This window comes from Sporothrix brasiliensis (genome assembly GCF_000820605.1).
Source record: "Sporothrix brasiliensis 5110 chromosome Unknown Cont15, whole genome shotgun sequence".
Taxonomy (NCBI): Eukaryota; Fungi; Ascomycota; class Sordariomycetes; order Ophiostomatales; family Ophiostomataceae; genus Sporothrix; species Sporothrix brasiliensis.
Window position 1 is genome coordinate 2054789 of NW_024467134.1, and position 21142 is coordinate 2075930.

At 53.8% G+C, this 21142-nt stretch overlaps 10 protein-coding genes and 1 non-coding gene across 11 annotated transcripts; 7 read left to right on the plus strand and 4 right to left on the minus strand.

Moving 5' to 3' along the window:
* Nucleotides 1–145: 145 nt before the first annotated feature.
* On the plus strand, nt 146–1390 carry SPBR_05979 (V-type H+-transporting ATPase subunit AC39; the record flags this gene model as incomplete). Its single annotated transcript, XM_040764241.1, has 3 exons — nt 146–177; nt 253–341; nt 411–1390. The coding sequence occupies 3 exons, from the start codon at nt 146–148 to the stop codon at nt 1388–1390; spliced, it is 1101 nt and encodes a 366-aa protein (XP_040622342.1).
* A 489-nt stretch (nt 1391–1879) lies between these two features.
* SPBR_06059 (uncharacterized protein) lies at nt 1880–2928 on the minus strand (the record flags this gene model as incomplete). The annotated part of the gene is made up of 2 exons (XM_040764321.1): nt 1880–2736; nt 2883–2928. 2 exons carry the CDS (start codon nt 2926–2928, stop codon nt 1880–1882), a joined length of 903 nt encoding a protein of 300 aa, XP_040622343.1.
* A 650-nt stretch (nt 2929–3578) lies between these two features.
* On the plus strand, nt 3579–4529 carry SPBR_06102 (small subunit ribosomal protein SAe; the record flags this gene model as incomplete). The annotated part of the gene is made up of 2 exons (XM_040764364.1): nt 3579–4197; nt 4276–4529. 2 exons carry the CDS (start codon nt 3579–3581, stop codon nt 4527–4529), a joined length of 873 nt encoding a protein of 290 aa, XP_040622344.1.
* Nucleotides 4530–5580: 1051 nt separating this feature from the next.
* On the minus strand, nt 5581–6660 carry SPBR_06046 (uncharacterized protein; the record flags this gene model as incomplete). Its single annotated transcript, XM_040764308.1, has 1 exon — nt 5581–6660. The coding sequence occupies one exon, from the start codon at nt 6658–6660 to the stop codon at nt 5581–5583; it is 1080 nt and encodes a 359-aa protein (XP_040622345.1).
* A 47-nt stretch (nt 6661–6707) lies between these two features.
* Nucleotides 6708–8153, minus strand: SPBR_05906 (uncharacterized protein; the record flags this gene model as incomplete). Its single annotated transcript, XM_040764169.1, has 1 exon — nt 6708–8153. The coding sequence occupies one exon, from the start codon at nt 8151–8153 to the stop codon at nt 6708–6710; it is 1446 nt and encodes a 481-aa protein (XP_040622346.1).
* Nucleotides 8154–9053: 900 nt separating this feature from the next.
* Nucleotides 9054–9625, plus strand: SPBR_06224 (uncharacterized protein; the record flags this gene model as incomplete). The annotated part of the gene is made up of 3 exons (XM_040764486.1): nt 9054–9234; nt 9301–9527; nt 9602–9625. 3 exons carry the CDS (start codon nt 9054–9056, stop codon nt 9623–9625), a joined length of 432 nt encoding a protein of 143 aa, XP_040622347.1.
* A 513-nt stretch (nt 9626–10138) lies between these two features.
* SPBR_06219 (uncharacterized protein) lies at nt 10139–10719 on the minus strand (the record flags this gene model as incomplete). The annotated part of the gene is made up of 2 exons (XM_040764481.1): nt 10139–10422; nt 10533–10719. 2 exons carry the CDS (start codon nt 10717–10719, stop codon nt 10139–10141), a joined length of 471 nt encoding a protein of 156 aa, XP_040622348.1.
* A 1561-nt stretch (nt 10720–12280) lies between these two features.
* On the plus strand, nt 12281–14146 carry SPBR_05757 (CAIB/BAIF family enzyme; the record flags this gene model as incomplete). Its single annotated transcript, XM_040764020.1, has 3 exons — nt 12281–12961; nt 13029–13526; nt 13607–14146. 3 exons carry the CDS (start codon nt 12281–12283, stop codon nt 14144–14146), a joined length of 1719 nt encoding a protein of 572 aa, XP_040622349.1.
* A 1670-nt stretch (nt 14147–15816) lies between these two features.
* Nucleotides 15817–16833, plus strand: SPBR_06067 (catechol 1,2-dioxygenase; the record flags this gene model as incomplete). The annotated part of the gene is made up of 2 exons (XM_040764329.1): nt 15817–16581; nt 16645–16833. 2 exons carry the CDS (start codon nt 15817–15819, stop codon nt 16831–16833), a joined length of 954 nt encoding a protein of 317 aa, XP_040622350.1.
* Nucleotides 16834–17262: 429 nt separating this feature from the next.
* Nucleotides 17263–17343, plus strand: SPBR_09476. The gene has a single exon. It is a non-coding gene; the product is annotated as a tRNA-Ser (tRNA).
* A 1558-nt stretch (nt 17344–18901) lies between these two features.
* On the plus strand, nt 18902–21142 carry SPBR_05676 (phenol 2-monooxygenase; the record flags this gene model as incomplete). Its single annotated transcript, XM_040763939.1, has 3 exons — nt 18902–19024; nt 19089–20109; nt 20181–21142. 3 exons carry the CDS (start codon nt 18902–18904, stop codon nt 21140–21142), a joined length of 2106 nt encoding a protein of 701 aa, XP_040622351.1.

The window sequence follows — 21142 nt, forward strand, 5'->3', positions numbered from 1 at the left end:
AGTCCACACTGTTTTGTATCGCACCTGCCTTGAGAATTGCTCCAGCCAAGCTGCTGGCTCCTGCGTCTTTTAACTAGACGCAACAGGCAACGACACATCGCCAGCTTCTGTCTGCTCCCACTGCAGACCATCTATTACCACCACGATGGAGGGCCTCTTATTCAATGTCGACAATGGGTAAGAGATGGCGATCACCGAGATTCGAGATTCGATGGTGGCCGTCCGACCAGCTGCTGACTTCTCTCCCCCTAGGTACATCGAGGGCATCGTCCGGGGCTACCGCAATGGCCTTCTGACGGGCACCAACTACAGCAACATGACGCAGTGCGAGAACGTGGATGGTACGTGCTACTCTGGCCTCCTCTGCTTGGCCTCACCTCGCCGAGAATACACGTAGCTAATGCGCCCAGACCTGAAGCTCCAGCTCGGCCCGGCCTACGGCGACTTCCTCGCATCCCTGCCGCCAAACCCGTCGACATCGAGCCTCGCCGCAAAGACGACCGACAAGCTCGTATCCGAGTTCCGCTATGTGCGCGCCAACGCGGTCGGTTCGCTGGCCAAGTTCATGGACTACCTGACATACGGTTACATGATTGACAACGTGGCCCTACTCATCACCGGCACTCTGCACGAGCGCGACACCCGGGAGCTGCTCGACCGCTGCCACCCGCTTGGCTGGTTCGACACGCTGCCCGTTTTGTGTGTAGCCACTAACATTGAGGAGCTCTACAACAGCGTGCTCATCGAGACGCCGCTGGCGCCCTTCTTCAAGGGCAGTCTGAGCCACCAGGACCTGGACGAGCTCAACATTGAGATTGTGCGCAACACGCTCTACAAAAACTACCTCGAGGACTTTTACAACTTTGTCAACACGCACCCCGACATGGCCGGCACGCCAACGGCCGAGGTCATGTCCGAGATTCTCGAGTTCGAGGCCGACCGCCGCGCCATCAACATCACCATCAACTCCTTTGGCACCGAGCTGTCCAAGGCCGACCGCAACAAGCTGTACCCGACCTTTGGCCGCCTGTACCCGGAAGGCACCCTCATGCTGTCGCGCGCCGACGACATCGACGGAGTGCGCCTGGCCGTCGACGGCCAGTCCGACTACAAGAGCTTCTTCGAGGCGGTCAACCTCGGCGGCGGCCCTGTCGGCCCTGGCAATATGGGCGGCGGGTCCGGGGGCTCGGACAGTCGGAGTCTCGAGGACATGTTTTATCAGAAGGAAATGGAGATCTCCAAGAACGCCTTTACGCGGCAGTTTACGTATGCAATTGTGTACGCGTGGGTCAAGCTGCGCGAGCAGGAGATTCGCAACATTACGTGGATTGCCGAGTGCATCGCCCAGAACCAGAAGGAGCGGATCAACAACTACATCAGCGTTTTCTAAAGGGCACCGTCTCCCCGTCTTTTCCTCGCTTCTTGCACCCCTTTTTTCACGTCTTGTCGGTTTATCGAGCAATATCCACACACACACACATAATCAGCAGACTCTTGTTCGTAGAGGTCTCTCTCTCCGTTCTGACATACGGGAAGGCGTTTGGAACTTTTGCTTGGCTCCCATTGCCGGGACGCCATTTACCATATGCAGTTTTAGTGCATTCTTCTCATATGTTGTTTTTGTTATTTGGGTCATGTTGGTTTAGTCTGTATTGTACATAAATAATTACATCTGTTTTCGTGGATATTTTAACTCTCTCTTTTCCTCGTAAGTCCGCCTGCGCGCCAGCACGTGTGAAAGTGAAATGGAAACGCTGTGAAATGGTATGAAACATAAAATGTACCCAAGTGCCAGCGCACCGCAGTGAAGAGAGGGAGGACGAGAGAGGAAGAGGGAAAGTATATACATAGGGCGGGGCCCTGCCCCGTGTCACCTCCCTCAGATCTCAATCTGCTGCTTCCAGGTAGCCTCCGTCAGGCCCAGCGTTGTGAGCATGTTCTTCCACCTCTCACTACCGCGTTCCTTGCGCTCCATGTACTTGAGCAGCCTTTGTCGCCGGTGGCACAGCAGACGCAGGTTCCTCCGGTTGTACTTGTCCTTGTGGCCGTATGGGCCCTCAAAGGTTTTGGCCAGCACGCGGATCTTCGCCGTCAGGATGGCAATCTGCACCTCGGACGAGCCCGTGTCGGGTCCACCGCGCTTCAGCTCCTCCCGCTCTGGGTGGCCCGGCGCCCGCGGCTTCGGCCGCAGAAACTGATCCGTGTTGTGGCGGCCGAGTTTCTCGATGCAGCGCTGCTTGTTGATCAGCATGCGGCTCTTGCTGTTAGCGTTGTCCATCGACGAGATGCGCTGCAGAGCAATGACGGCCCTGCGGTGCCGCTCCTCGTGCTCCTTGAGCTCCTGTGCCTCGGTGACAGCGTCCACCAAAATCCGGTTCGTGTTCTCGAGCGGTTTGCTAAGCTGGTACGCCATGTTCACGGCCTCGTCGAGTTCTTGCTTGGTCAATTGGAAGTTGAGCTTATCCGAGTCTGTTGGTAGCGACGCCGGCACGGACTCGCCGTTCTCGTTGGTCTCAAAAATAATCTTCGATTTAGATGCCTGGCCGGCTGAGTCAAACGACTCGACAAAGGGCGTCGTAATGCCGTGGATGTGGTGGCCCCAGCTAGCCTCACGTGCTTTGGCGACTTCTTCCTGGCGCGCCACCTTGGCGGCCTTGCGCGCGACGATCTGAGCCCATTTGTATGGCTGCTGCAGCCGGATCTTCTTCTTCGCCTTCTCTCGTTGCGATAAATGTGCTGTTTGAACGAGGGGCTGCAAGCTAGGAGCTGGCCGTGCCACTGCTGGCCGGAGACATACTAAAGGAAAAAGACAGTCAGCGAATGTTCGGCCGCTTCGAACAGTTATTTCAAGAAGAGCAAATGGAGTCGTTCAATTAACATACAGTTGAACACTGAGAGCCCTTGCAGGCCCGGTACGCGAAGCGGCATGGTTGCTGGTCGAGACTTGCTGGCATGTACACCAGCCGTCAACACATCCGTCGTGTCGCGCGATATCAGATGCAGCTCCCAAAATTTTCGAGCCTTTTCTTGGCTAGGCCATTATTGGTTAGAGTGTGTTAGTCATTCGGAATATACTATATCCCTGCCGAGTTGACTTGGGAGCAGACCTTGCAAGTAGTCTGCAAGTATATACCGTGAACCAGAAGGTCAAGAAACTCGTAGATAAAATTATACAAAATTACATGAGAAGTCAAAGTGGGCATTAGTACGTTCCGCCTTGATTTATATGCAAATTGAAAGTATTATTGTTCGGTTGTTGGCAGTGTATCACGGTAAAGATACATTGGCACGCCAATCGTCTGCAAATTGCGGCCAAGCGCATCACGTGCATCGCTTTCTCACCTGTCGTTCTAGCCCTGGCGGGGGGCTTGCCCACAAATCACTGGCGAATAGGGCAGCCCAATTTTCGCGACTACCCGTCTGTAAGTGAAAAAATTTGGGGGATTTTGGCGCCCCTCTAAAAAAAATATATCGAAAAGCATCTGCATCGCGGGTTTTCTGTCTTGCTTCCCTCTCTCCTGCAAGCAACCAACCTCACCACCAACGCCCCTCAGCCACCCCTCCAAACATCCGTCAAGATGGCTTCCGCAAACCTGCCGGCGATCTTCAACGCCACCACGCAGGACATTGAGAACCTGCTGGCCGCTCAGTGCCACATCGGCTCCAAGAACTTGCAGGTGCACATGAACCCGTACCTGTGGAAGACCCGCGCCGACGGCGTCAACGTCATCAACATTGGCAAGACCTGGGAGAAGATTGTCCTGGCTGCCCGCATCATCGCTGCTGTCGACAACCCGGCCGATGTCTGCGTTATCTCTGCCCGTCCCTACGGCCAGCGCGCCGTCCTCAAGTTCGCCTCTCACACCGGCGCCCAGGCCATTGCCGGCCGTTTCACCCCGGGTTCCTTCACCAACTACATCACCCGTTCGTTCAAGGAGCCCCGCCTGATTGTTGTGACGGACCCCCGCACCGACGCCCAGGCTATCAAGGAGGCCAGCTACGTCAACATCCCCGTCATCGCCCTGTGCGACACCGACTCGCCGACCGACTTTGTCGACGTTGCCATCCCGACCAACAACAAGGGTCGCCACGCCATTGGCCTTGTCTGGTGGCTGCTGGCCCGCGAGGTCCTGCGCCTCCGCGGTACCATCTTCAACCGCGAGACCCCCTGGGACGTCATGGTGGATCTGTACTTCTGTATGTCACACTGGGTGTTTCTTGTTGCTTGCATATAGTTTTTTTTTTTGTCTCCGGACACCTGCTAACATTCGACAGACCGCGACCCTGAGGCCGAGGCTGAGGAGAAGGCCGAGGAGGACAAGGTTGCCGCCATCGAGGAGGAGCCCGCTGCCGCTGCTGCCGAGACTTTCACTGGTGGTGACTGGGAGGCCGCCCCGGCTGGCTTCGCCGCTGCCCCTGGTGCTGCCACCGGCTGGGAGGAGGCTGTCCCGAACCAGCAGTGGTCTGCCGAGACTGGCGGTGCCCAGTGGGGTGACGAGGCTGCTCCCAAGGAGGCCACTCAATGGTAAACACCTCTCTTTCACTGTCATTAGAACGCCCGCTTCACGCTTGTCGCTTCTCGCTTGATACGAATGGCGCTCCAAACAGTCGGATAGAAAGAGAATGTGGTGGGTGATATACCAATTGAGGAAAGTCCAAAACAAAAGCGAAAAAAATGGGAAAATATACAAAAATGGGAATCAAAATCCAACTGCAACCTATGCAGCGGCGGACGGCACCAAAAGAGTTTCTTTTCTTGTTTCTTACCTTAGAAGATGGTCTTTGTTTTTCTATTGTGGCATGGGAAGTCCCATTCGAACCGCACTGATGAGGGAAAGAGACTCCCGTCTCCAGAAAACGGCGGCAGATGGGAAATACAGAGGGAGGGATGGATTGTCTCCGTCTGCTTCTGCTGTCTTTCGTCGGCTGGTTGTTTTCTAGAGAGGGAGGGAATGCCCTGTGTTGGTCGACAGGAATTGACTTAATCGTGATTCCGCTTCTTGTGTTGCGAGGAAACTTGTATTCTTAATCTTGCTTTGCGGTGCCGCGTGGTCCTTATACCAATAAACCACAAATTCGCAATTTTGAAGAACAATGCTGTGGGGATGTGTCGTTACCAAGTCACAGTTATCATATGTAAATGTTGTGCCAACCATGTGTTGGAGCGCAAAGCTAAAGTATGAGTGATTCACATTCAATGCAGAAGGTTATCTAGGAGCATAATGTTAAAGTCAAAATGGATTGACGAATACCCACGATAATAAAATTGATTAATGTTGATATTTTATACAGAAATGTCGATTAAACATGATACAATATCGAATAAATCATAATGAAACAAATGTCTTTCAGATTTATTAGTTATGAAGAGGGGGAATAAACGACTGAAGCGTCATAAAATAAAAAGCGTTCCACCGGGATATAATACATTGTTGGACGCCGAAACCAAGCCAAAATACAAATGTCTATCCCGTATGTTCGCAAATCGAGCCAAGACGAAAATGCCAAACGAAACCAATCATGGCAGTGCTCCCATCAAATATTGCAACTTGGTATTCCGTATATCCGAATAGTATAGGATTACAAGAAACCTGTGGTATCCATTGTGGGGAAAAGCTGGAGGTTCTTGTCAAACGAGTCAAAAGTAATCATGCGCGGGGACATGGCCAAGATCATGTCGGGCAGACCGGACATCTGCGGCAGCAATTGCTGTGTGTTGTCGTCCATGTCATAACTTGAGTTTGTGTGCCGGCGGACCAGCGTATCGTCTGCCTCTGCCGCGCTTGCGAGGCCAAGAAAATCGTCGTTGCCGTCGGTGAATGGTGGGGTGAAATCAATGCCGGAGTAGGACGGTATATGAGGCATTGGCGAATGCTGTTGTATGGACGACATCGCTGGATTTTGCTTCTGCGGCAATGGTGCTGGCATAGGCGTTTGTCCATTGCTGTCGCGATTTTGGGGAGGGTTGCTGTCTGGTGCACTCAGGTCGCATAGACTATGTGGTCCAGGAACTCCGGGGATGCCTCTCTGCAAATTCAGCACATTTTGTACCTCTTGATGTCGTTTTTTCTGCTGGCGCTGCTGACTGTCTTGCTGACTTCGCTGTTGTTGTGTCGGCGACAACGATGCTGGCGTATCTGCGAACGGCTCCGCTGAGCGCCCGGCGCTTTCGCCGTCATCCGGGCGTTCGGTTCCTGCAGCAGCGGCAGCGGTGGCGACGGCAGCGGCGGCTGGATTGGCCGTTGCGTCTTCGACTGTGCCGAACAGGCCGCCAATAAGGACCGAATGCCGTTCCATCTTGCCCCTTGCACGCTTCTCCAGGCACGCTTCACACGCAGCCTGGAGATCGGTGACGATAGAAGCGTACCGCTTGGAGACAGGATCATGCCGGCCAAAAAGTGCCAGGACCTTCTGCGCAATAGCCAAACTCTTGCCAATAGGGAAGACCCGGTCTAGGTCACCAAATTGCGCAAAGCCCAAGACGAGCGCCGACACAAACGCCGAGTTTACTATGTAAGGAAGGCGTTTCGGTACTTTCGGCGCATCAAGGAGCCCGCGGAGGAGACTCATCGTGCGGATGGCAGAATCGACGCAAGCGTAGGCAAGAATATTTTCCGACGGCGAATGTGGATTCGCTGGAGCTGTAGTACCGCCGTCCATCTTATACTGGCCCTTGGACTGAGCAACGTGTTTCGAAATGTTCTCAATTAGAAACGGCCGCGATAGAAGCATAATGGTCCAGTAATAGGCTTCCTTAGGTGGAAGAGGCCGATGTTTGGTGTCTTGGTGCCGTCGCCATCCAGATCCAAAAACTCTTCCGGCTGGATTCCATCTGTAGCGAGGCCAGAAGCAAATCGCGTTGTCCACAGCCTGTGTTGTTCGCTGATCCTTTCTATAGTCGAGGTCGAGACCGTACGTGTAGAGTACACCTGGGTTAATATTGCTTCGAAGATGGAGCATAGGTCGTTTGCTGCTGAGTAGTTGTCTTCTGCCTTGGTGTTGCGTGTTTCTGTTGTCGACGGTGGGCGTCCAAGAGATGTGCTCAAGAACAGATCGAGTGTCCGCAGGACCTTCCACAGCCGTTCACGCGGCGCGTACTCATTCGGGTCGAAGGCCGCATTGATGTCGCTCCGGTGAATGCCGAGGGCATAAGCAGCGCGAACGGCCATTCCTAGGTACATGAAGGACGCATTTCTGCGGGACGCTGCAAGCAGATACATGGAAAGTAAGATGTAGGCCTGGATTGTAGAGAGACTAGGCTCGACAGTGGCACCGCAGACTGTGAGGTAGCGGCCGTAATTGAAATACTTTTCGGCCAACTCGTCGTCGTCTTCGGGACTCGCCTGGGCGCCGATCGCAAAAATGAGAAAGAAGATCGCTTCCTGTGCCGCGCTGTCGGCAGACGTGAGACTGTCACGGCCGCTGCCAGGAGACGACTCTTTGGGTGACTGTTGCTGCAGCCACCAGAGCATGTTCTCTCTGAGCTCGGCCTCGTCGTACATGCCCAAAATGCAGTTTGTAGCGCGCAAAAACCAAGTCAGCAAGGACGAGGCCTTCTCGACGTAAGGTATGCTGGGAGGGCCCTGAATGGCATCCAAGACCCAGTTGTTGCTGGTGGATGGTGCGGCCTCGACAATAAGATGCTGGAAAGGGTCATCGGTGAACTTGCAAGAGCCTATCGACTCGCGAGTCAACCGCCGGATGATTTGCAGAAAGCTCAAGTTTGCCGAGTCGCCAATGTAAAAGAGGCTGCCACGGCCGCCCTGGATGAGGCGCGAGAGATGGGGCACGGCAGCGGCAGACGAGGAGGAGCCCAGATGGGACCGCCTCCGTTTGCGCCGTGGCTGATCCGACGCGTCGCTTACATTGGTATTTGTGCTTTGTGCGACCCCGGCCGGCTCGTCAAAATCCATGGAGCGGTCATGTCGCAGGCCGTTTGCGTTTGTCGACGTGGTGGGCGCCGGCAGAGGCCCCTTCTGGCCAGGGCTGTTGGCATTCGTCGGGACAGAAGCGGAAGCCAGCGCCGAGCTGGTAGACTGTGGACTGTTTTCGGTTTGCGGTGCCGCTGATGCAACGGTCGGGACGGCCACAACTGTCGCGACTGCTACTGACGGTACTGTGGTCGACCCCGCAGCACCTGCAGATGCTGCCATGGGCCTTGTTGAGGGCGGTGGTGTCTCAAGTGGTCGAGAGAAGTAGCATTCGTATTGGACGCCTCGAACAATGCATCGGCTGCACGGCTGACGGCCATCACAGCGCTCTTTTCGTCGCTTACAGCTGGCACAGGCCTGTTGGCAGCGGCGGCGTTCTGACGGCTTAACCTTGGACGAAGGCATTTTGGAGGGTCGGGCGCGGCAGAGGGCCTCGATTTGACGATGCTGCAGGTCGCGATAATGCAGTGTGCTTTGTGTTCCCACACTTTCCACCCGCGAGAGAAGCTGGAGAAAACATAAAAATAATTCAGCAAGTGCAAAGCCCCATACTTTCCCGCTTGAGAGAAAATTAAAAGAAGGCACGACCTCCAGCGTCAGTTACTCCATACCTGGGGGCCGCGAGTCCAAAAGACTGACCCCATACCATCGCTCCTTCTTCGCCCCATGTTCGGGGCCATTTCTGAGCTTTCGATTTTCTGGAAACTGCAGCCCAGACCTAGCTAAATGGGTGATCGCGCCTACCCCGCTTGTTGTTAAACCGGCCTGTGGCCAGGGCTTGGATGATAGATATAGGGTGACAGGCCATCGGACCAGGAAAGAGTGGACTAGTTTAGCACAGTTGTGACTACCGGTTTTGTAGACGTACACTTGATATGAGGCAGGACCAGGAGAGAGAAGGAAAGAAAGTGGAAAGCGCGAAGTAGCGACAACGGCGGTCGTTCTTGCCCTGTCATCTTGGGCCCCACAAAGAGGAAGCTCCTGGTTGGAAATACCTGACTGTGCTCATATATGTTGGACAAGGCAGTCACGGCTGGCTTGCCTCAACCAATTGACCCCCTTTTTCAAGTTCTTTTAAGCTCCCGTTGTTATCTTTCAAACACAGCAACCACATAGCACGATATGGCCTCTTACATCAGCCCAGTCCTGCCCACGGGCACCAGCGTCGACCCTCGCGCCGTTGCGTTCTTCGATACGTTCTACAGGACATCAGACACCCCGACGGCACACGGGCAATATGCGAAATTGTTTCTTCCGGACGCCACGTTGATCATGGCCTCGAAGAAGGCTGCTGGCTTTGACCGTGGGTAGCCCAATGTTACACGACTGTGTGCTTGTTACGGTTACTGACCGGTTTGCTTATCTTTAGAGATCCTGGCCCTCCGGCAGGGAATGTGGGCGGCTGTTGCGGCTCGCTCGCACGCAGTCTCAAAGATATTCCCTTTCGGCTCCGGCTCCAACGAGTTTATGTTGTACGGGACTGTCAAGTACACGTCAAAGACCGGACAGGACTCTGGCAAGGAATGGGCAGCCCATGCCGAGCTCGTGGAAGATGCAAGCGGGGATCTCAAGCTTCAGTTCTACCAGGTTTACCTAGTATGTTACGGACATGTGTGGACATTATCATGTATTTTTGACAAACATTTATTTACTGACTGACATCACTATAGGATACTGCCGCGCCGGCCTCTTAGACAACGTCACGATGTCTGCTTGATTTGACGAGCAAAGCCGACGAGCAAGGCGCCGATCTTGTCACCTGCTTCGACGCAGTGCCAATGCCCGACACCTTCCAGAACCTCCAAAGAGGCTTGCTCACGACCTGCCCCCCAGCTGCAGCGTTCGTAAGAAACGGGTTAGATTTTGTGTGAACGTCACGGGTCAATATATTTACTTGTCTCAGCTTCTGGGTGCATTATACCTTTTCTTGATTTCCTCCATGCTTGCCGCAGGTACGACCTTGTCATCCGCTCCTGCAATGAGCAAAGCAGGGCACTGTGCTTTGGCGTACATGGCCGGTTGTGCTGTTGCAATGGCACGACAGAGGCCGGCATAACCCTGCGATGTTTGTGACAGGAGGAGCGCGCGAATAAATGCATGGTGTGTCGGAGTCGACTTTGAACCAGTTGCGGCCGCGGGAATGCTGTCTGCCATTGGCTCCATGCCATCTGCAAGCATCGGTATGTCAGATGCGACAATGCGATCGGCTATGCACTGGCGTGGGTGATTGCGTCCTTACTTTGCTCGACCGTCTTGATTCTCTGCGAGAATGCTGTTGTGATGGCATCGCTGGGCGTCACAGCGCCAATAAGGACCGCACCCGCCAAGTCGAGCTCCGTCGCCAGGGTGCCAGCCACAAGGCCGCCCATCGAATGACCGACGGCAACGACTTTTTCCGGAGAAATACCAAACTCATGAATGAGGGCTTTGGCGTCATTTGCATGATCCTGGATGCTGTTGTCCTTGCCAGAGTATTTTGTCAAGCAGCTACCTGAGTTTTAGGTGATAGGTGAGTCAGCTTCCGTTGAGATAACGCTGAAAATGAGTTTCAGCCGCCCGATGTTCATAGATAGGAGTGTAGGCCATCAGCCTCGTACGAACCGTTCATGTCAAAAGCGAGACACCGATGTCCTGCTGCGACCAGCGCAGGCATGACCGTCGCATAAAACGAACTAGACGAACCAAGCCCGTGGATGAACAAGAATGTCAGGCCAGAGCTGCCCGCGTCCTCTGGCGACCTCAGCACATAGTACAGCTCCTGGGAAGACGGAATGGCAATGAACGGCATGGCGACAAGCTATAGAAATTGTGGCGTTTGGCAGGTGAATGTGCTCACGATAAGTTGCATAAATTCGAATATCAGAGGTATGAGGTTTTCCGAGCAATGAGGACGTCACTAACACGAACGTCTACCCTACGAATCAAACCTAGCGTGGATTCAGCCCCGGGCCAATGAGACACTACAGCACACGAATGGCCCACGGCCATGGCACGCTGGCCATATACGACACCAGTGCAACTTCCGTTGGCCACCGGTGGTAATTACGGTTTCGGGGCGTCCTGGTGTACGATACGTACCAACTTATCAGGCTTTCAGCTGGAGAGGTGTGGCGATGTTTTTTTTTTTTTTATAGATTTCTTTTTACATTTTTTTTATGACCTCTCAGGGACTGATGTCAGTTTTTTACAGCTGCGATGTTTTGCGCCTGCACAATACCAATGGCGCATCCGAAAGCGCTTCGGATACCGGGTGCATAGAACTAAGAACTTTCGGAAGATGCATTGGTGCAGAGAGCCTTCAAGCTACCTACCACCCTGTTCCGACCCGATCCATGCCAACGTTAGCGGGCGATCCCCAACGCTGCGATCTAGCCGACGGACGGTTTGTCCTAGTGCCCTTCCCAGAGTCCTGGTATTTTATTCTGGGGTGGGTTGTTCGAGATTCCGGACCGGTACTTGCAGGGTGGCTGAAAGCTTTTTCTATCCCGCAGCTGTATGAAGTGACGGCCTTTTCTGGGACATGTGAGGCCTTTTTTGACTGGCATAGTCGGCCATGCTCCATTATTTCCTACACATTTACACTCCCGAATTTCGACAACTATATCCCCGCAGCGGGCGTTAATTTCTCACGGCGTATCACATTTCGACGGCGCCCCGGAATCTCTTGCACGGTACTTCCGACATGTTAGTGGCCGGTACCACAATCTGTCCAAGAGGAAAAGTTGAGCAATCCAGAGACGGAGGGGTGGCCGTCAGAGCAGATCTATCTCCGCGGGACCACAGTCTTGCTTTACGGGTTTTCTGTTGGCGAGAGGCGAGGGTTAGAAGTGCACTGTCAACAGACAAACTAAAATATGAAAGCTCAAGTCAGCAAGCCTTCTTATCGAACTCCCGTGCTGTTTCTTCCGTACCAACATATTAACGGTTCATCTAGGCTTAGTCAGGCTGACCTGCGGTCGGCTGTGGAAGAGTATAGTTGGAGGATGGTGGATCTGCAGAGACTTCGAAGGTCTTATTTCTTTGCACAAAGCTAACTCACTCCGGCCTCTTCTGATGTGGATTTGTTTGCACCGGCTTTCATACGACGGCGACTTGCTCATCCACAGCAGCCCTCTTCGAAATCCACCAAATCTTAATTGATAATCATTTGAGGTTGGCTCCCCATCCCGGCTCCTTTTATAAGCCTAAGCACTGCTTTGCCTTTTTCCCTTTGACTTCTATTTTGGATTGGACCTGCAGCAGCATCGCACACTCTTTTCATGTCTCACCGACAAATTCCCCTACGCGGCTAAGATGAGACAGTTTCATCACAACAAGGCATATACATAAACGCTCACAACACAACAAAAATGTCTAATCATAATCAATTGTCATATTCCTCGCTGGAGGAAACAAGACGGGTACTGTCACTGATTCTCAGTCTGGTGACATTGCCAAAAGAAGTCGTGGCAACACTGCAGAATCACACGTCATTCGCGGCCGACAGCGACTTCCCATACTTCCCCATACCTTTCAAAGAGACCGAGACGGCGGGAGCCCTCAAAGCCATCGAGGCAGCATTTGCACTGGTACTGCAAAACACCAAGACACACACACACCAACAACAGGTGCAAAGGCCTGCCCAGATTGTAATCAATCTAGAGAAAACGACTGCGTTCCTTTTCCAGGCTTACTTGGCCAAGGTTGGGACATACGGCAAGCTCGACAGCGAAGTGAAATACTACCTCAAGGATACCGATCTCCTGCAGGCCCAGTCGGACCAATATCGCCGTATGTCGGCGAACCTGTACGAGACACGAGATCCCGGCCAATACTACCACATCCATGGCTCGCTAGAGGCATCGACGACGTTGCGGATGATCGGCCTAGAGCCGTTCCGCCCGGATCTCAAGTCACACGAGGCCATTGTTGAGGCGATCGAGTCCCAGACAAAGCAGTTGTCCATTGCCGAACTCGAAGTCCTGAATGCGAAAAACAAGCAGGCTGGCGTTCCTGTTTTTGAGTACGAAGAGTTTTTGCAAACGCCACATGTGTGTTTTCACTTTTCTGACAAAAACGAAATAAAAGACAAAAAAGAAAAAGAACTAACAGATACAGGGTAAATCAAATGCCGATCTGGCGCCGTGGAAGGTGGCCAGCCTTGAGTCGACGACGGCACCCCGGCCGCTACCGTCGGGCCCGGACGAGAGACGCCCCCTTTCCGGTATCAAGGTTCTCGAGCTTTGCCGCATCATCGCAGGACCCATCGTCGGTCGCATCCTGGGCGAGTACGGCGCAGATGTACTGAAGATCACTAGCCCGAACTTGAGCGACGTGCCCTTTTTCCAGGTCGACGGTAACATGGGCAAACACGCAGCCGAACTCAATCTCAAAACGCGCGAGGGACGGAAGGTTTTCGAAAAGGTTGCACTGGAGGCGGACGTGATTTTGGATGGCTACCGTCCTGGGGCACTGGAAAAGCTGGGTTTCGGACCCACGTATGTGACTGCATTGGCCCAGAAGCGCGGCTATGGCATCGTTTATGTCAACGAGAACTGCTTTGGCTACGAGGGCGAGTGGGCGTCGCGGCCTGGCTGGCAGCAGATTGCCGATTGCGTGAGTTTACGGCTCCCTTCTTTTCATCTCATCATATATCTAAACGGAATTGTCACTAATATATTTCTGCTCTATTTTAGGTCACGGGCGTTGCCTGGGCACAGGGCAGATTTATGGGACTGAACGAGCCGGTTGTGCCTCCGTTTCCAATTTCCGACTACGGCACGGGCTGCATGGGCGCTATTGCGGCGCTCACAGGTCTGTACAACCGTGCCACCGTTGGCGGTTCCTGGCACGGCAAGGCGTCGCTCATGCAGTACGACCTGCTTCTGTTCAAGGCGGGTCTATTGCCGGAGGACGTGCAGGCCAAGCTACGCGCCGTGGCCGGAGAGGAGTTTATGGGCATGACCCATAGCCACAGCGTGGACCAAATCTCAGGCAACGCACTGCTGGGGCTGCGTCGGCAGCACCCGCACCTCTTCGACGACCCGAACATTCTCGAGGTGTGGTCGTCCAAGGCCTACGGACACGACGTGACGGTAGTCAAGCCCGTGGCACATATCGACGGGCTTGAACTGGGTTTTCAGCGTGCGTCCCGGCCCAATGGCAGCGACGAGGCAAACTGGACATCGTTTGCAAGTGACGATGGTGACTACCTTAAGACTACGGCGGCCATTTAGATGCTTTTTTTTCACTAGAATTATATAACGAAAAGAGACGGAGAAATCAATAAGACATAGAATGATTCTGAGCAGCTGTTGTGATAATAAAGAATACTGCATGTAGTCGTTTTCGTTTCGTTTGGGCAATATTTATTTATTTATATTAATTTTAAACTTTCGCAAACGTGTGCTCCTTTGCCCCCTTTCATCCTTAAATAAGCATTCAAAAAGACATGACAATATAAAGCCGTCGTACGAAAGAAACACTTCTAGAAACTGCCCTCATGCGTTTGCCAAACAAGTTTTCATTCTTGCTCATTCTGCGGCCATCCAGATGCCCCCACAGTACACAGCGGCAGCCCGTGACGAACGGAAACTGCGGTATACAATGTATGCCGCGTAATGCAAATTTGCTGATCCGCGGTATTTCCGCTTCGGGAGACGGGAGAGGGAGCAACTTGTCTTGGCACGCACCAAAATCGCGAACTTACAGAAAAACACAGGAACTGCTTTCCACAAACAAAATAACAGCGACAACGGAATTGGAGACCGCCGCAAAGAAACACTAGTGCAACTCGCAGGCGCTAGCAGGCAAGGCGGAGAAGGGTAGCTGGGGCGATGGCGGGGGCGGAGTGGGTCATAACGTACGGAAGGAGCAACGCAGCAAAACGACATCCGAACAATGGTTCGGATGGCAAGCTGCAAGGAAGTGGCGACCGATTTCTTTTGGCACTTTGGCAAGTGACGGAGGGCATTGTCCCCGCAGGATTCTCGCACCATGTGCCTTCCGTAACAACGTCGTCCTCCGTTCCTTCTGGATGTGGATTGCTTATCGTCTCAATGGTCGCTTGGTTTCCATTTTGCTTTCCATGGTCAGACAATTCGTTACTTAGGGGTGTACCTGTAAAATCCGAACGGACGACTGTCGGAATTCTTCGAGATTGGCGAGGAAAATGAAGCAAAGCTATGTTGGTTGGCGGGATAAGACAATTGCGGACCATTGGAGCACAAAGCCTTCTCGCCTTTTTCCTTTTTTATTTTGCATTAAATTTAACTCCACCGCTGTGTGCTTTCCTTATTAGTTTGCGGCCCGATGTTGGTCCCAAAAGGGAAGAGCTCACAATGTACGATGGGCCTGTGGCTGCGAGTCCTCCGCACTTCAACGGACACGGAAACTGCTAGTGGTCTAGTGACCACTCAAGGAAGGGACGACGGCGCACGAAGGCAGGAACGGGTGCATCAAGATCTTACAGAGTAGCAGGAAAATGAAACGGAGCGGTCCTGTTTGAGGTTACGCACCCTGGACACTCTTCAGATTCTTTCTCAACCCAACGAACGTTTTAAAGATATAAGAGGATGGCCGATATCCAGGGAACCAAGCTTCTTGTATTGCCTTATCCCCTTCCCTGTTCCCATCTTCAACCTTACCCTTCCTGCCTCCATCAGCACATCTGTGCCTTCCTGCACTGTTTCTGACTTACATCCGCGCCTTCCTTTCTTGAGTGACCTTGTTCAGCTACATTGTCCACAAGTTCTTTCTTGAAGCACCTTCCCAAACTTCACATTTATAACTCAAGATTCCAAACTTCTCGCCTCGTTTGTCCCCTTCATTCTCACGTGCCCTCTTCCTCTTCTTCACCCAGAACACCCATACCCTACCCCCCCTCCCATAGTCAAACCGCGATACTATGCCTTCAGCAAACCCTTCTAACGACCATGTCGCCAATTTCACGGCGAAAAATGGCGCTGCTACCGTCGCGCCGCCCAGCGCTTCCGAAAGCACCGTCCTCGGCCAGGAGTTTACTGCCAGCGTCATCAAGAGCATGGGCGATAAAACGTCACCACGCATGCGCAAGGTGATGTCCTCCTTCATCCAACACATCCACGACTTTGCCCGCGAAGTTAACCTGACCGTCGACGAGTGGATGCTCGGCGTCGAGATGATCAATGCCGGCGGCAAGATGTCCAACGAGACACGCAATGAGGGCCAGCTCATGTGCGACGTCATTGGACTCGAGAGCCTCGTCGACTCCATCACGTACGCCGAGGCCGTCAAGGCCAACAAGCCACTCACGGCCTCTGCCATCCTGGGCCCTTTCTGGCGCAGCGACACGCCGACCCGCCCCAACGGGTCCACCATGACATTTGATACCCCCGAGGACGGCGTCGTTGCCTTTATGCACGGCCAGGTCACCAGCGCCGACACAGGCCTGCCTCTTGCGGGCGCTGTCGTCGACGCATGGGAGTGCTCCACCAACGGCCTGTACGAGCAGCAGGACCCCAAACAGCAGGAGTACAACCTGCGCGGTAAATTTGTGACGGATGACAACGGCCGTTACAGCTTCTACTGTCTGCGGCCGACGCCATATCCTGTGCCTGGCGACGGCCCGGCCGGCAAGCTACTGGATTTGATGGACCGCCACCACTGGCGACCCGCGCATATCCACTTGATTGTAAGGACTGCGTTCTCCTCTCCCCCCATATTGTTCCATACACTGGTCGCTGACTCCTTTCAGGTTGAGGCTCCCGGCCACAAGGCGCTTACGACACAGATCTTCGATTCCGACTCCAAGTACCTGGAGGACGACTCTGTTTTCGCAGTCAAGGAGAACCTGAAGGTGGACTTTGCGCCGCGCGCCAACGACCCGCAGGCCGAGTTCGAGCTCGAGTACAACGTTAGCCTGGCTCTTGACCCCAAGGCTTAGGTGGAGATGGGGGGAGATCGGAGACAGAAGAAGGGGAGGGGAGAGAAGGAAAAGAAGCGATGAGGATGAGAGATAACTTGTCCTGTTCTGCAACGGTTCATGTATGCATTTTTTTGTTCATTTCGGCATGCTATCCAGTCGGCTTACGCGTCATGATATTGCTTTGGTTCGACACACGTTGAATGACGGCAAGTTCTAGCCTTTTTATTTTACTACTTTCATTGCGTAGCTTATGAAATGGAAGCCGAGCTCGACGTCGTAACAGAATACCACCCTCGAAAGCATGTCGTCACGCATTGTCTGGCTTTGTCCCTCTGATTTGCTGGCTTCTTCAGCCTTGCCCGTAAAAAGACCTCATTTGTGGACGGCACGTGGGGCTTTATGTACCCACATAAGCGGACGCCTAGTATCAGCCGCCCAAAGTGCAAAGGCAAGATGGCGGAGTGGTTAACGCGCGGGCCTGCTAAGCCCGTTCCTTCGGGAGCGAGGGTTCGAATCCCTCTCTTGTCGTGTTTTTTTGTCTATTTTTTGACATGGAGTCTTTAATTGATTCTATGCACAACATGTCTACAATTTGTTTTTGGAGTTGCTTTTTGCGTCTGATTTTAATTGTCTAAAAAAATGATTTTAAATTGTTCAAATTATATTTTTATTTGTAAGAGTAGCAGGGAGGAACGACTGATGCTCAACCGGGCTGCGCCTTCTGTAACTGCACCTACCCTCCAGACATCCGTTTGATCGCACCTGCCTTCTTTTCCATTATCATTCTTTCAGATACTGCTCACTGCCCCCTGATTTGGTCAGTCTGGAATGTTTTCATCGCAGACATCCCGACATTTTGCATCGTGTCCAACTTCAACACAACATGGTATACCGGCATTGCTTGTAGCACAGTCTATGCCACCCAACCCTGCTCACGTGGCTGATTCGCCGCCTTGTTGCAGATCAACCCTCTTGTCTCCTCATCCCGACCTTCTACCCTTCGCTTCCGACGTCACCGGAACCTTTCGCCTCCATCTGTTTAGGTCCTCGTCTTGGAGACCTCCCGATTTCAATGCCGCGTCATTTTTATGTGCTAGTTTAGCTGACTTGGAGGATCAACTAAGGAAATAAGCTACCCTGTACTCCAACATGCTAATGCCCAGCTTCCGAAAGATAAACCATGGACGAGCGGAGACGGAACCGGATTCGGGGCATGAATTGCTTCTACTTTGGCGTCCGTCTCACGTCCGTGTCTGAATATTAGCGCTACGAGCCACCTGAGGACGCCAGGTGAGGCATCGCCGGGAAAGCTTTTGTCGATTTGCCAGAGACATCTTTAGTACCATGGTGTGGACGTTGCTTCGCCTGGCTTGTTTGTCTTTCGCCCGCTCCTCCCACATGCACTCCGCTCCGACTACGATCCCCAATGTCCATGGCGCATTTCCCCGCACTCCTGAAGTTACTTCCTACAAACTGGAAAAACATCCACTGCTCCGCCGCGCAACTCATTTTCGTGCGCCTTACCTAACCGATTGGCATCTGCCAGTAAAGAACGGTTCTTGTCTTCTCCAGATCGCCTCGACGGAGTAGCCATGTCGTACTAGCATGCCCCACGAAACGCTACAACCAAAGTGGACTGTGAGAGCTGTGCCCACTGGGCTATGAACTGTCTATCAAGTCCTTGGTTTGAGAATGGCATGAGGCCATGTACCCCTATCCGAAGACCATGGACCACTACCCTGGACCGACGACCTAGCCTCGGTGGGTAGCGTTGAGGGAGGCCGTGGATGACAACAATGTGTGCGAAAAGGGAAAATGAAGGCAGCTTATGGATTCTTTTCTGTTTTCTTATAAAATAAAAAAAACAGGGCACATCAACGTCGACAAAGGTCAGACATATTCTTTCCCGCCTTGGACACGACAATATACATCACTCGACATAAAGAGCAGGTCTCAGCATCTTTTCTGTACGGCAAAGACGAACATCAACAGACTTCATAACCTTCTCCTGCTTCACTCCTTGACCTTCCCAATCCATAGCCTCGTATACTCCGATATCCCACCCTCACCTTCACCTCAAATAAGCATGGCGACTGAGAGCAATGTTGATGTGCTCATCGTGGGCGCTGGCCCGGCCGGAATGATGATGGCTACCTGGATGGCACGGTGTGGAATCAAGACGCGCATTGTTGACAAACGCGGTACCAAGGTATGCTTCCCTACTCCACTACCTCTTGAGACCTCCCCGGGCGGCAATACTGACATCTTCCCAGATCTTCAACGGCCAGGCTGATGGCCTGCAATGCCGCACGCTCGAGATCTTCGACTCGTTTGGTTTTGCCAACCGCGTATGGATCGAGTCCAACCACATGATTGAAATCTGCTTCTGGAACCCCGACGAGTCTGGTAAGATTGCTCGCAGTGGGCGCATCCCAGACACTATCCCGGGTATCAGCCGCTTCCAGCAGGTCGTCCTCAACCAGGGCCGCATCGAGCGGCTCTTCATCGATCAGATTGAGCGTGAAAGCGACATCCGCGTCGAGCGCGGCGTGCTGCCGACAGCGCTCAAGTTTGACGCATCCCAGGCCGAAGACAGTTCGCCCGACAACTACCCCATCACGGTGACGCTGCGCCACCTGACCGAAGAGGAGGCCACGCCCAAGCAGGTGGCAACGTCAACCAACGGCGTGGCAGTCAGTGACGGTCTGTTTCGCAGCAACCTGGCGGCGGACGACACGGCTGACTTAATCAAAGCGGTCGAGCTCAACGCCAAGGCCGGCGCGGTCGAGACGGTGCGCGCCAAGTACATGCTCGGTGCCGACGGCGCACACTCGTGGGTGCGGCGCGAGTTGGGCTTTGCGCTGGAGGGTGAGAGCACAGACTACATCTGGGGTGTCCTGGACATTGTCCCGATCACGGACTTCCCGGACATCCGCATGCGCTGCGCGATCCACTCGGCGGAGTCGGGCAGCGTTATGGTCATCCCGCGCGAGAACAAACTCGTGCGGCTGTACATCCAAATCACCACCACCGAAAAGAACACCGACGGCTCATCGGCAGGCTCCCGTGCCGACCGGTCCAAGATCACACCCGAGGTGATCTTGCAGTCGGCCAACAAGATTATGGCGCCGTACACGCTGTCGTACCGTACGCTGGATTGGTGGACGGCGTACCAGATTGGACAGCGCGTGGGCACGCACTTCTCGGCCAACGAGCGTATTTTCCTGGCGGGCGATGCCGTGCATACGCACTCGCCCAAGGCCGGCCAGGGCATGAACGTCAGCATGCAGGACAGTAAGTGAACTTCTCCGAGTCGCGAGGAAATGTGTGCTGGTCGAACGACGATGTGCTGACACTTTAATTAGCCTTCAACCTCGGCTGGAAGATTGCTAGCGTGCTCAAGGGCACGGCTGACCGGTCGATCCTCAAATCGTACGAGGACGAGCGCAGCCTCATCGCGCACGACCTGATCAAATTCGACCATAAGTTCTCGCGGCTGTTTTCGGGCCGGCCGGCCAAGGATGTCATGGACGAGGAAGGCATCAGCATGTCTGAGTTCAAGGAGGCATTTGCCAAGGGCAACATGTTTGCCAGCGGCATTGCTGTCGACTACGGCGCCAGCTGCATTGTGGCCAAGGCGCCCGAGGCGGCGGCGACGAATGGTGCCAAGGGTGTCAATGGTGTTAATGGTGTCAATGGTGTTAATGGTGTCAATGGTGTCAACGGTGTCAATGGTGTCAACGGTGTCAACGGTGTCACGAAGAAGCCTGTGGTGAGCCGCCAGGAGCTGGCGACCGAGGTCAAGGTAGGGATGCGCATGCCCAGTTTCAAAGTACTGAACCAGTCGGACGGCCGGCCCTGGCACTTCCAGGAGCGCCTGCGCAGCAACGGCACTTGGCGCGTGGTGTTCTTCCCGGGTGACCTGACGATTCCGGACCGCCGCGCGGATCTCGAGGTCATTGGAAAGCGGCTCGCACAACCTACGTCGTTCCTCAAGCGCTTCACGCCCAAGGACGGCCGCTACGACTCGGTGATTGAGCTGCTCACGGTGCACTCGGGCCACCGCGAAGAGGTGAGCATCTTCGACTTCCCAGAAGTCCTGCGGCCGTTACACGAGGTCGACGGCTGGGACTACAACAAGATCTTTGTGGACGGCCAGTCGTACCACGAGGGCCATGGCGACGCGTACAAGAACTACGGCATCGACCCTGGAGTGGGTGCGGCTGTTGTGATCCGGCCAGACCAGTACGTGTCGTACGTGGGTGCGGTAAATGACTACACTTCGCTTGACCGGTTCTTCTCTGGCTTCATGCTGGAACAGAAGTAG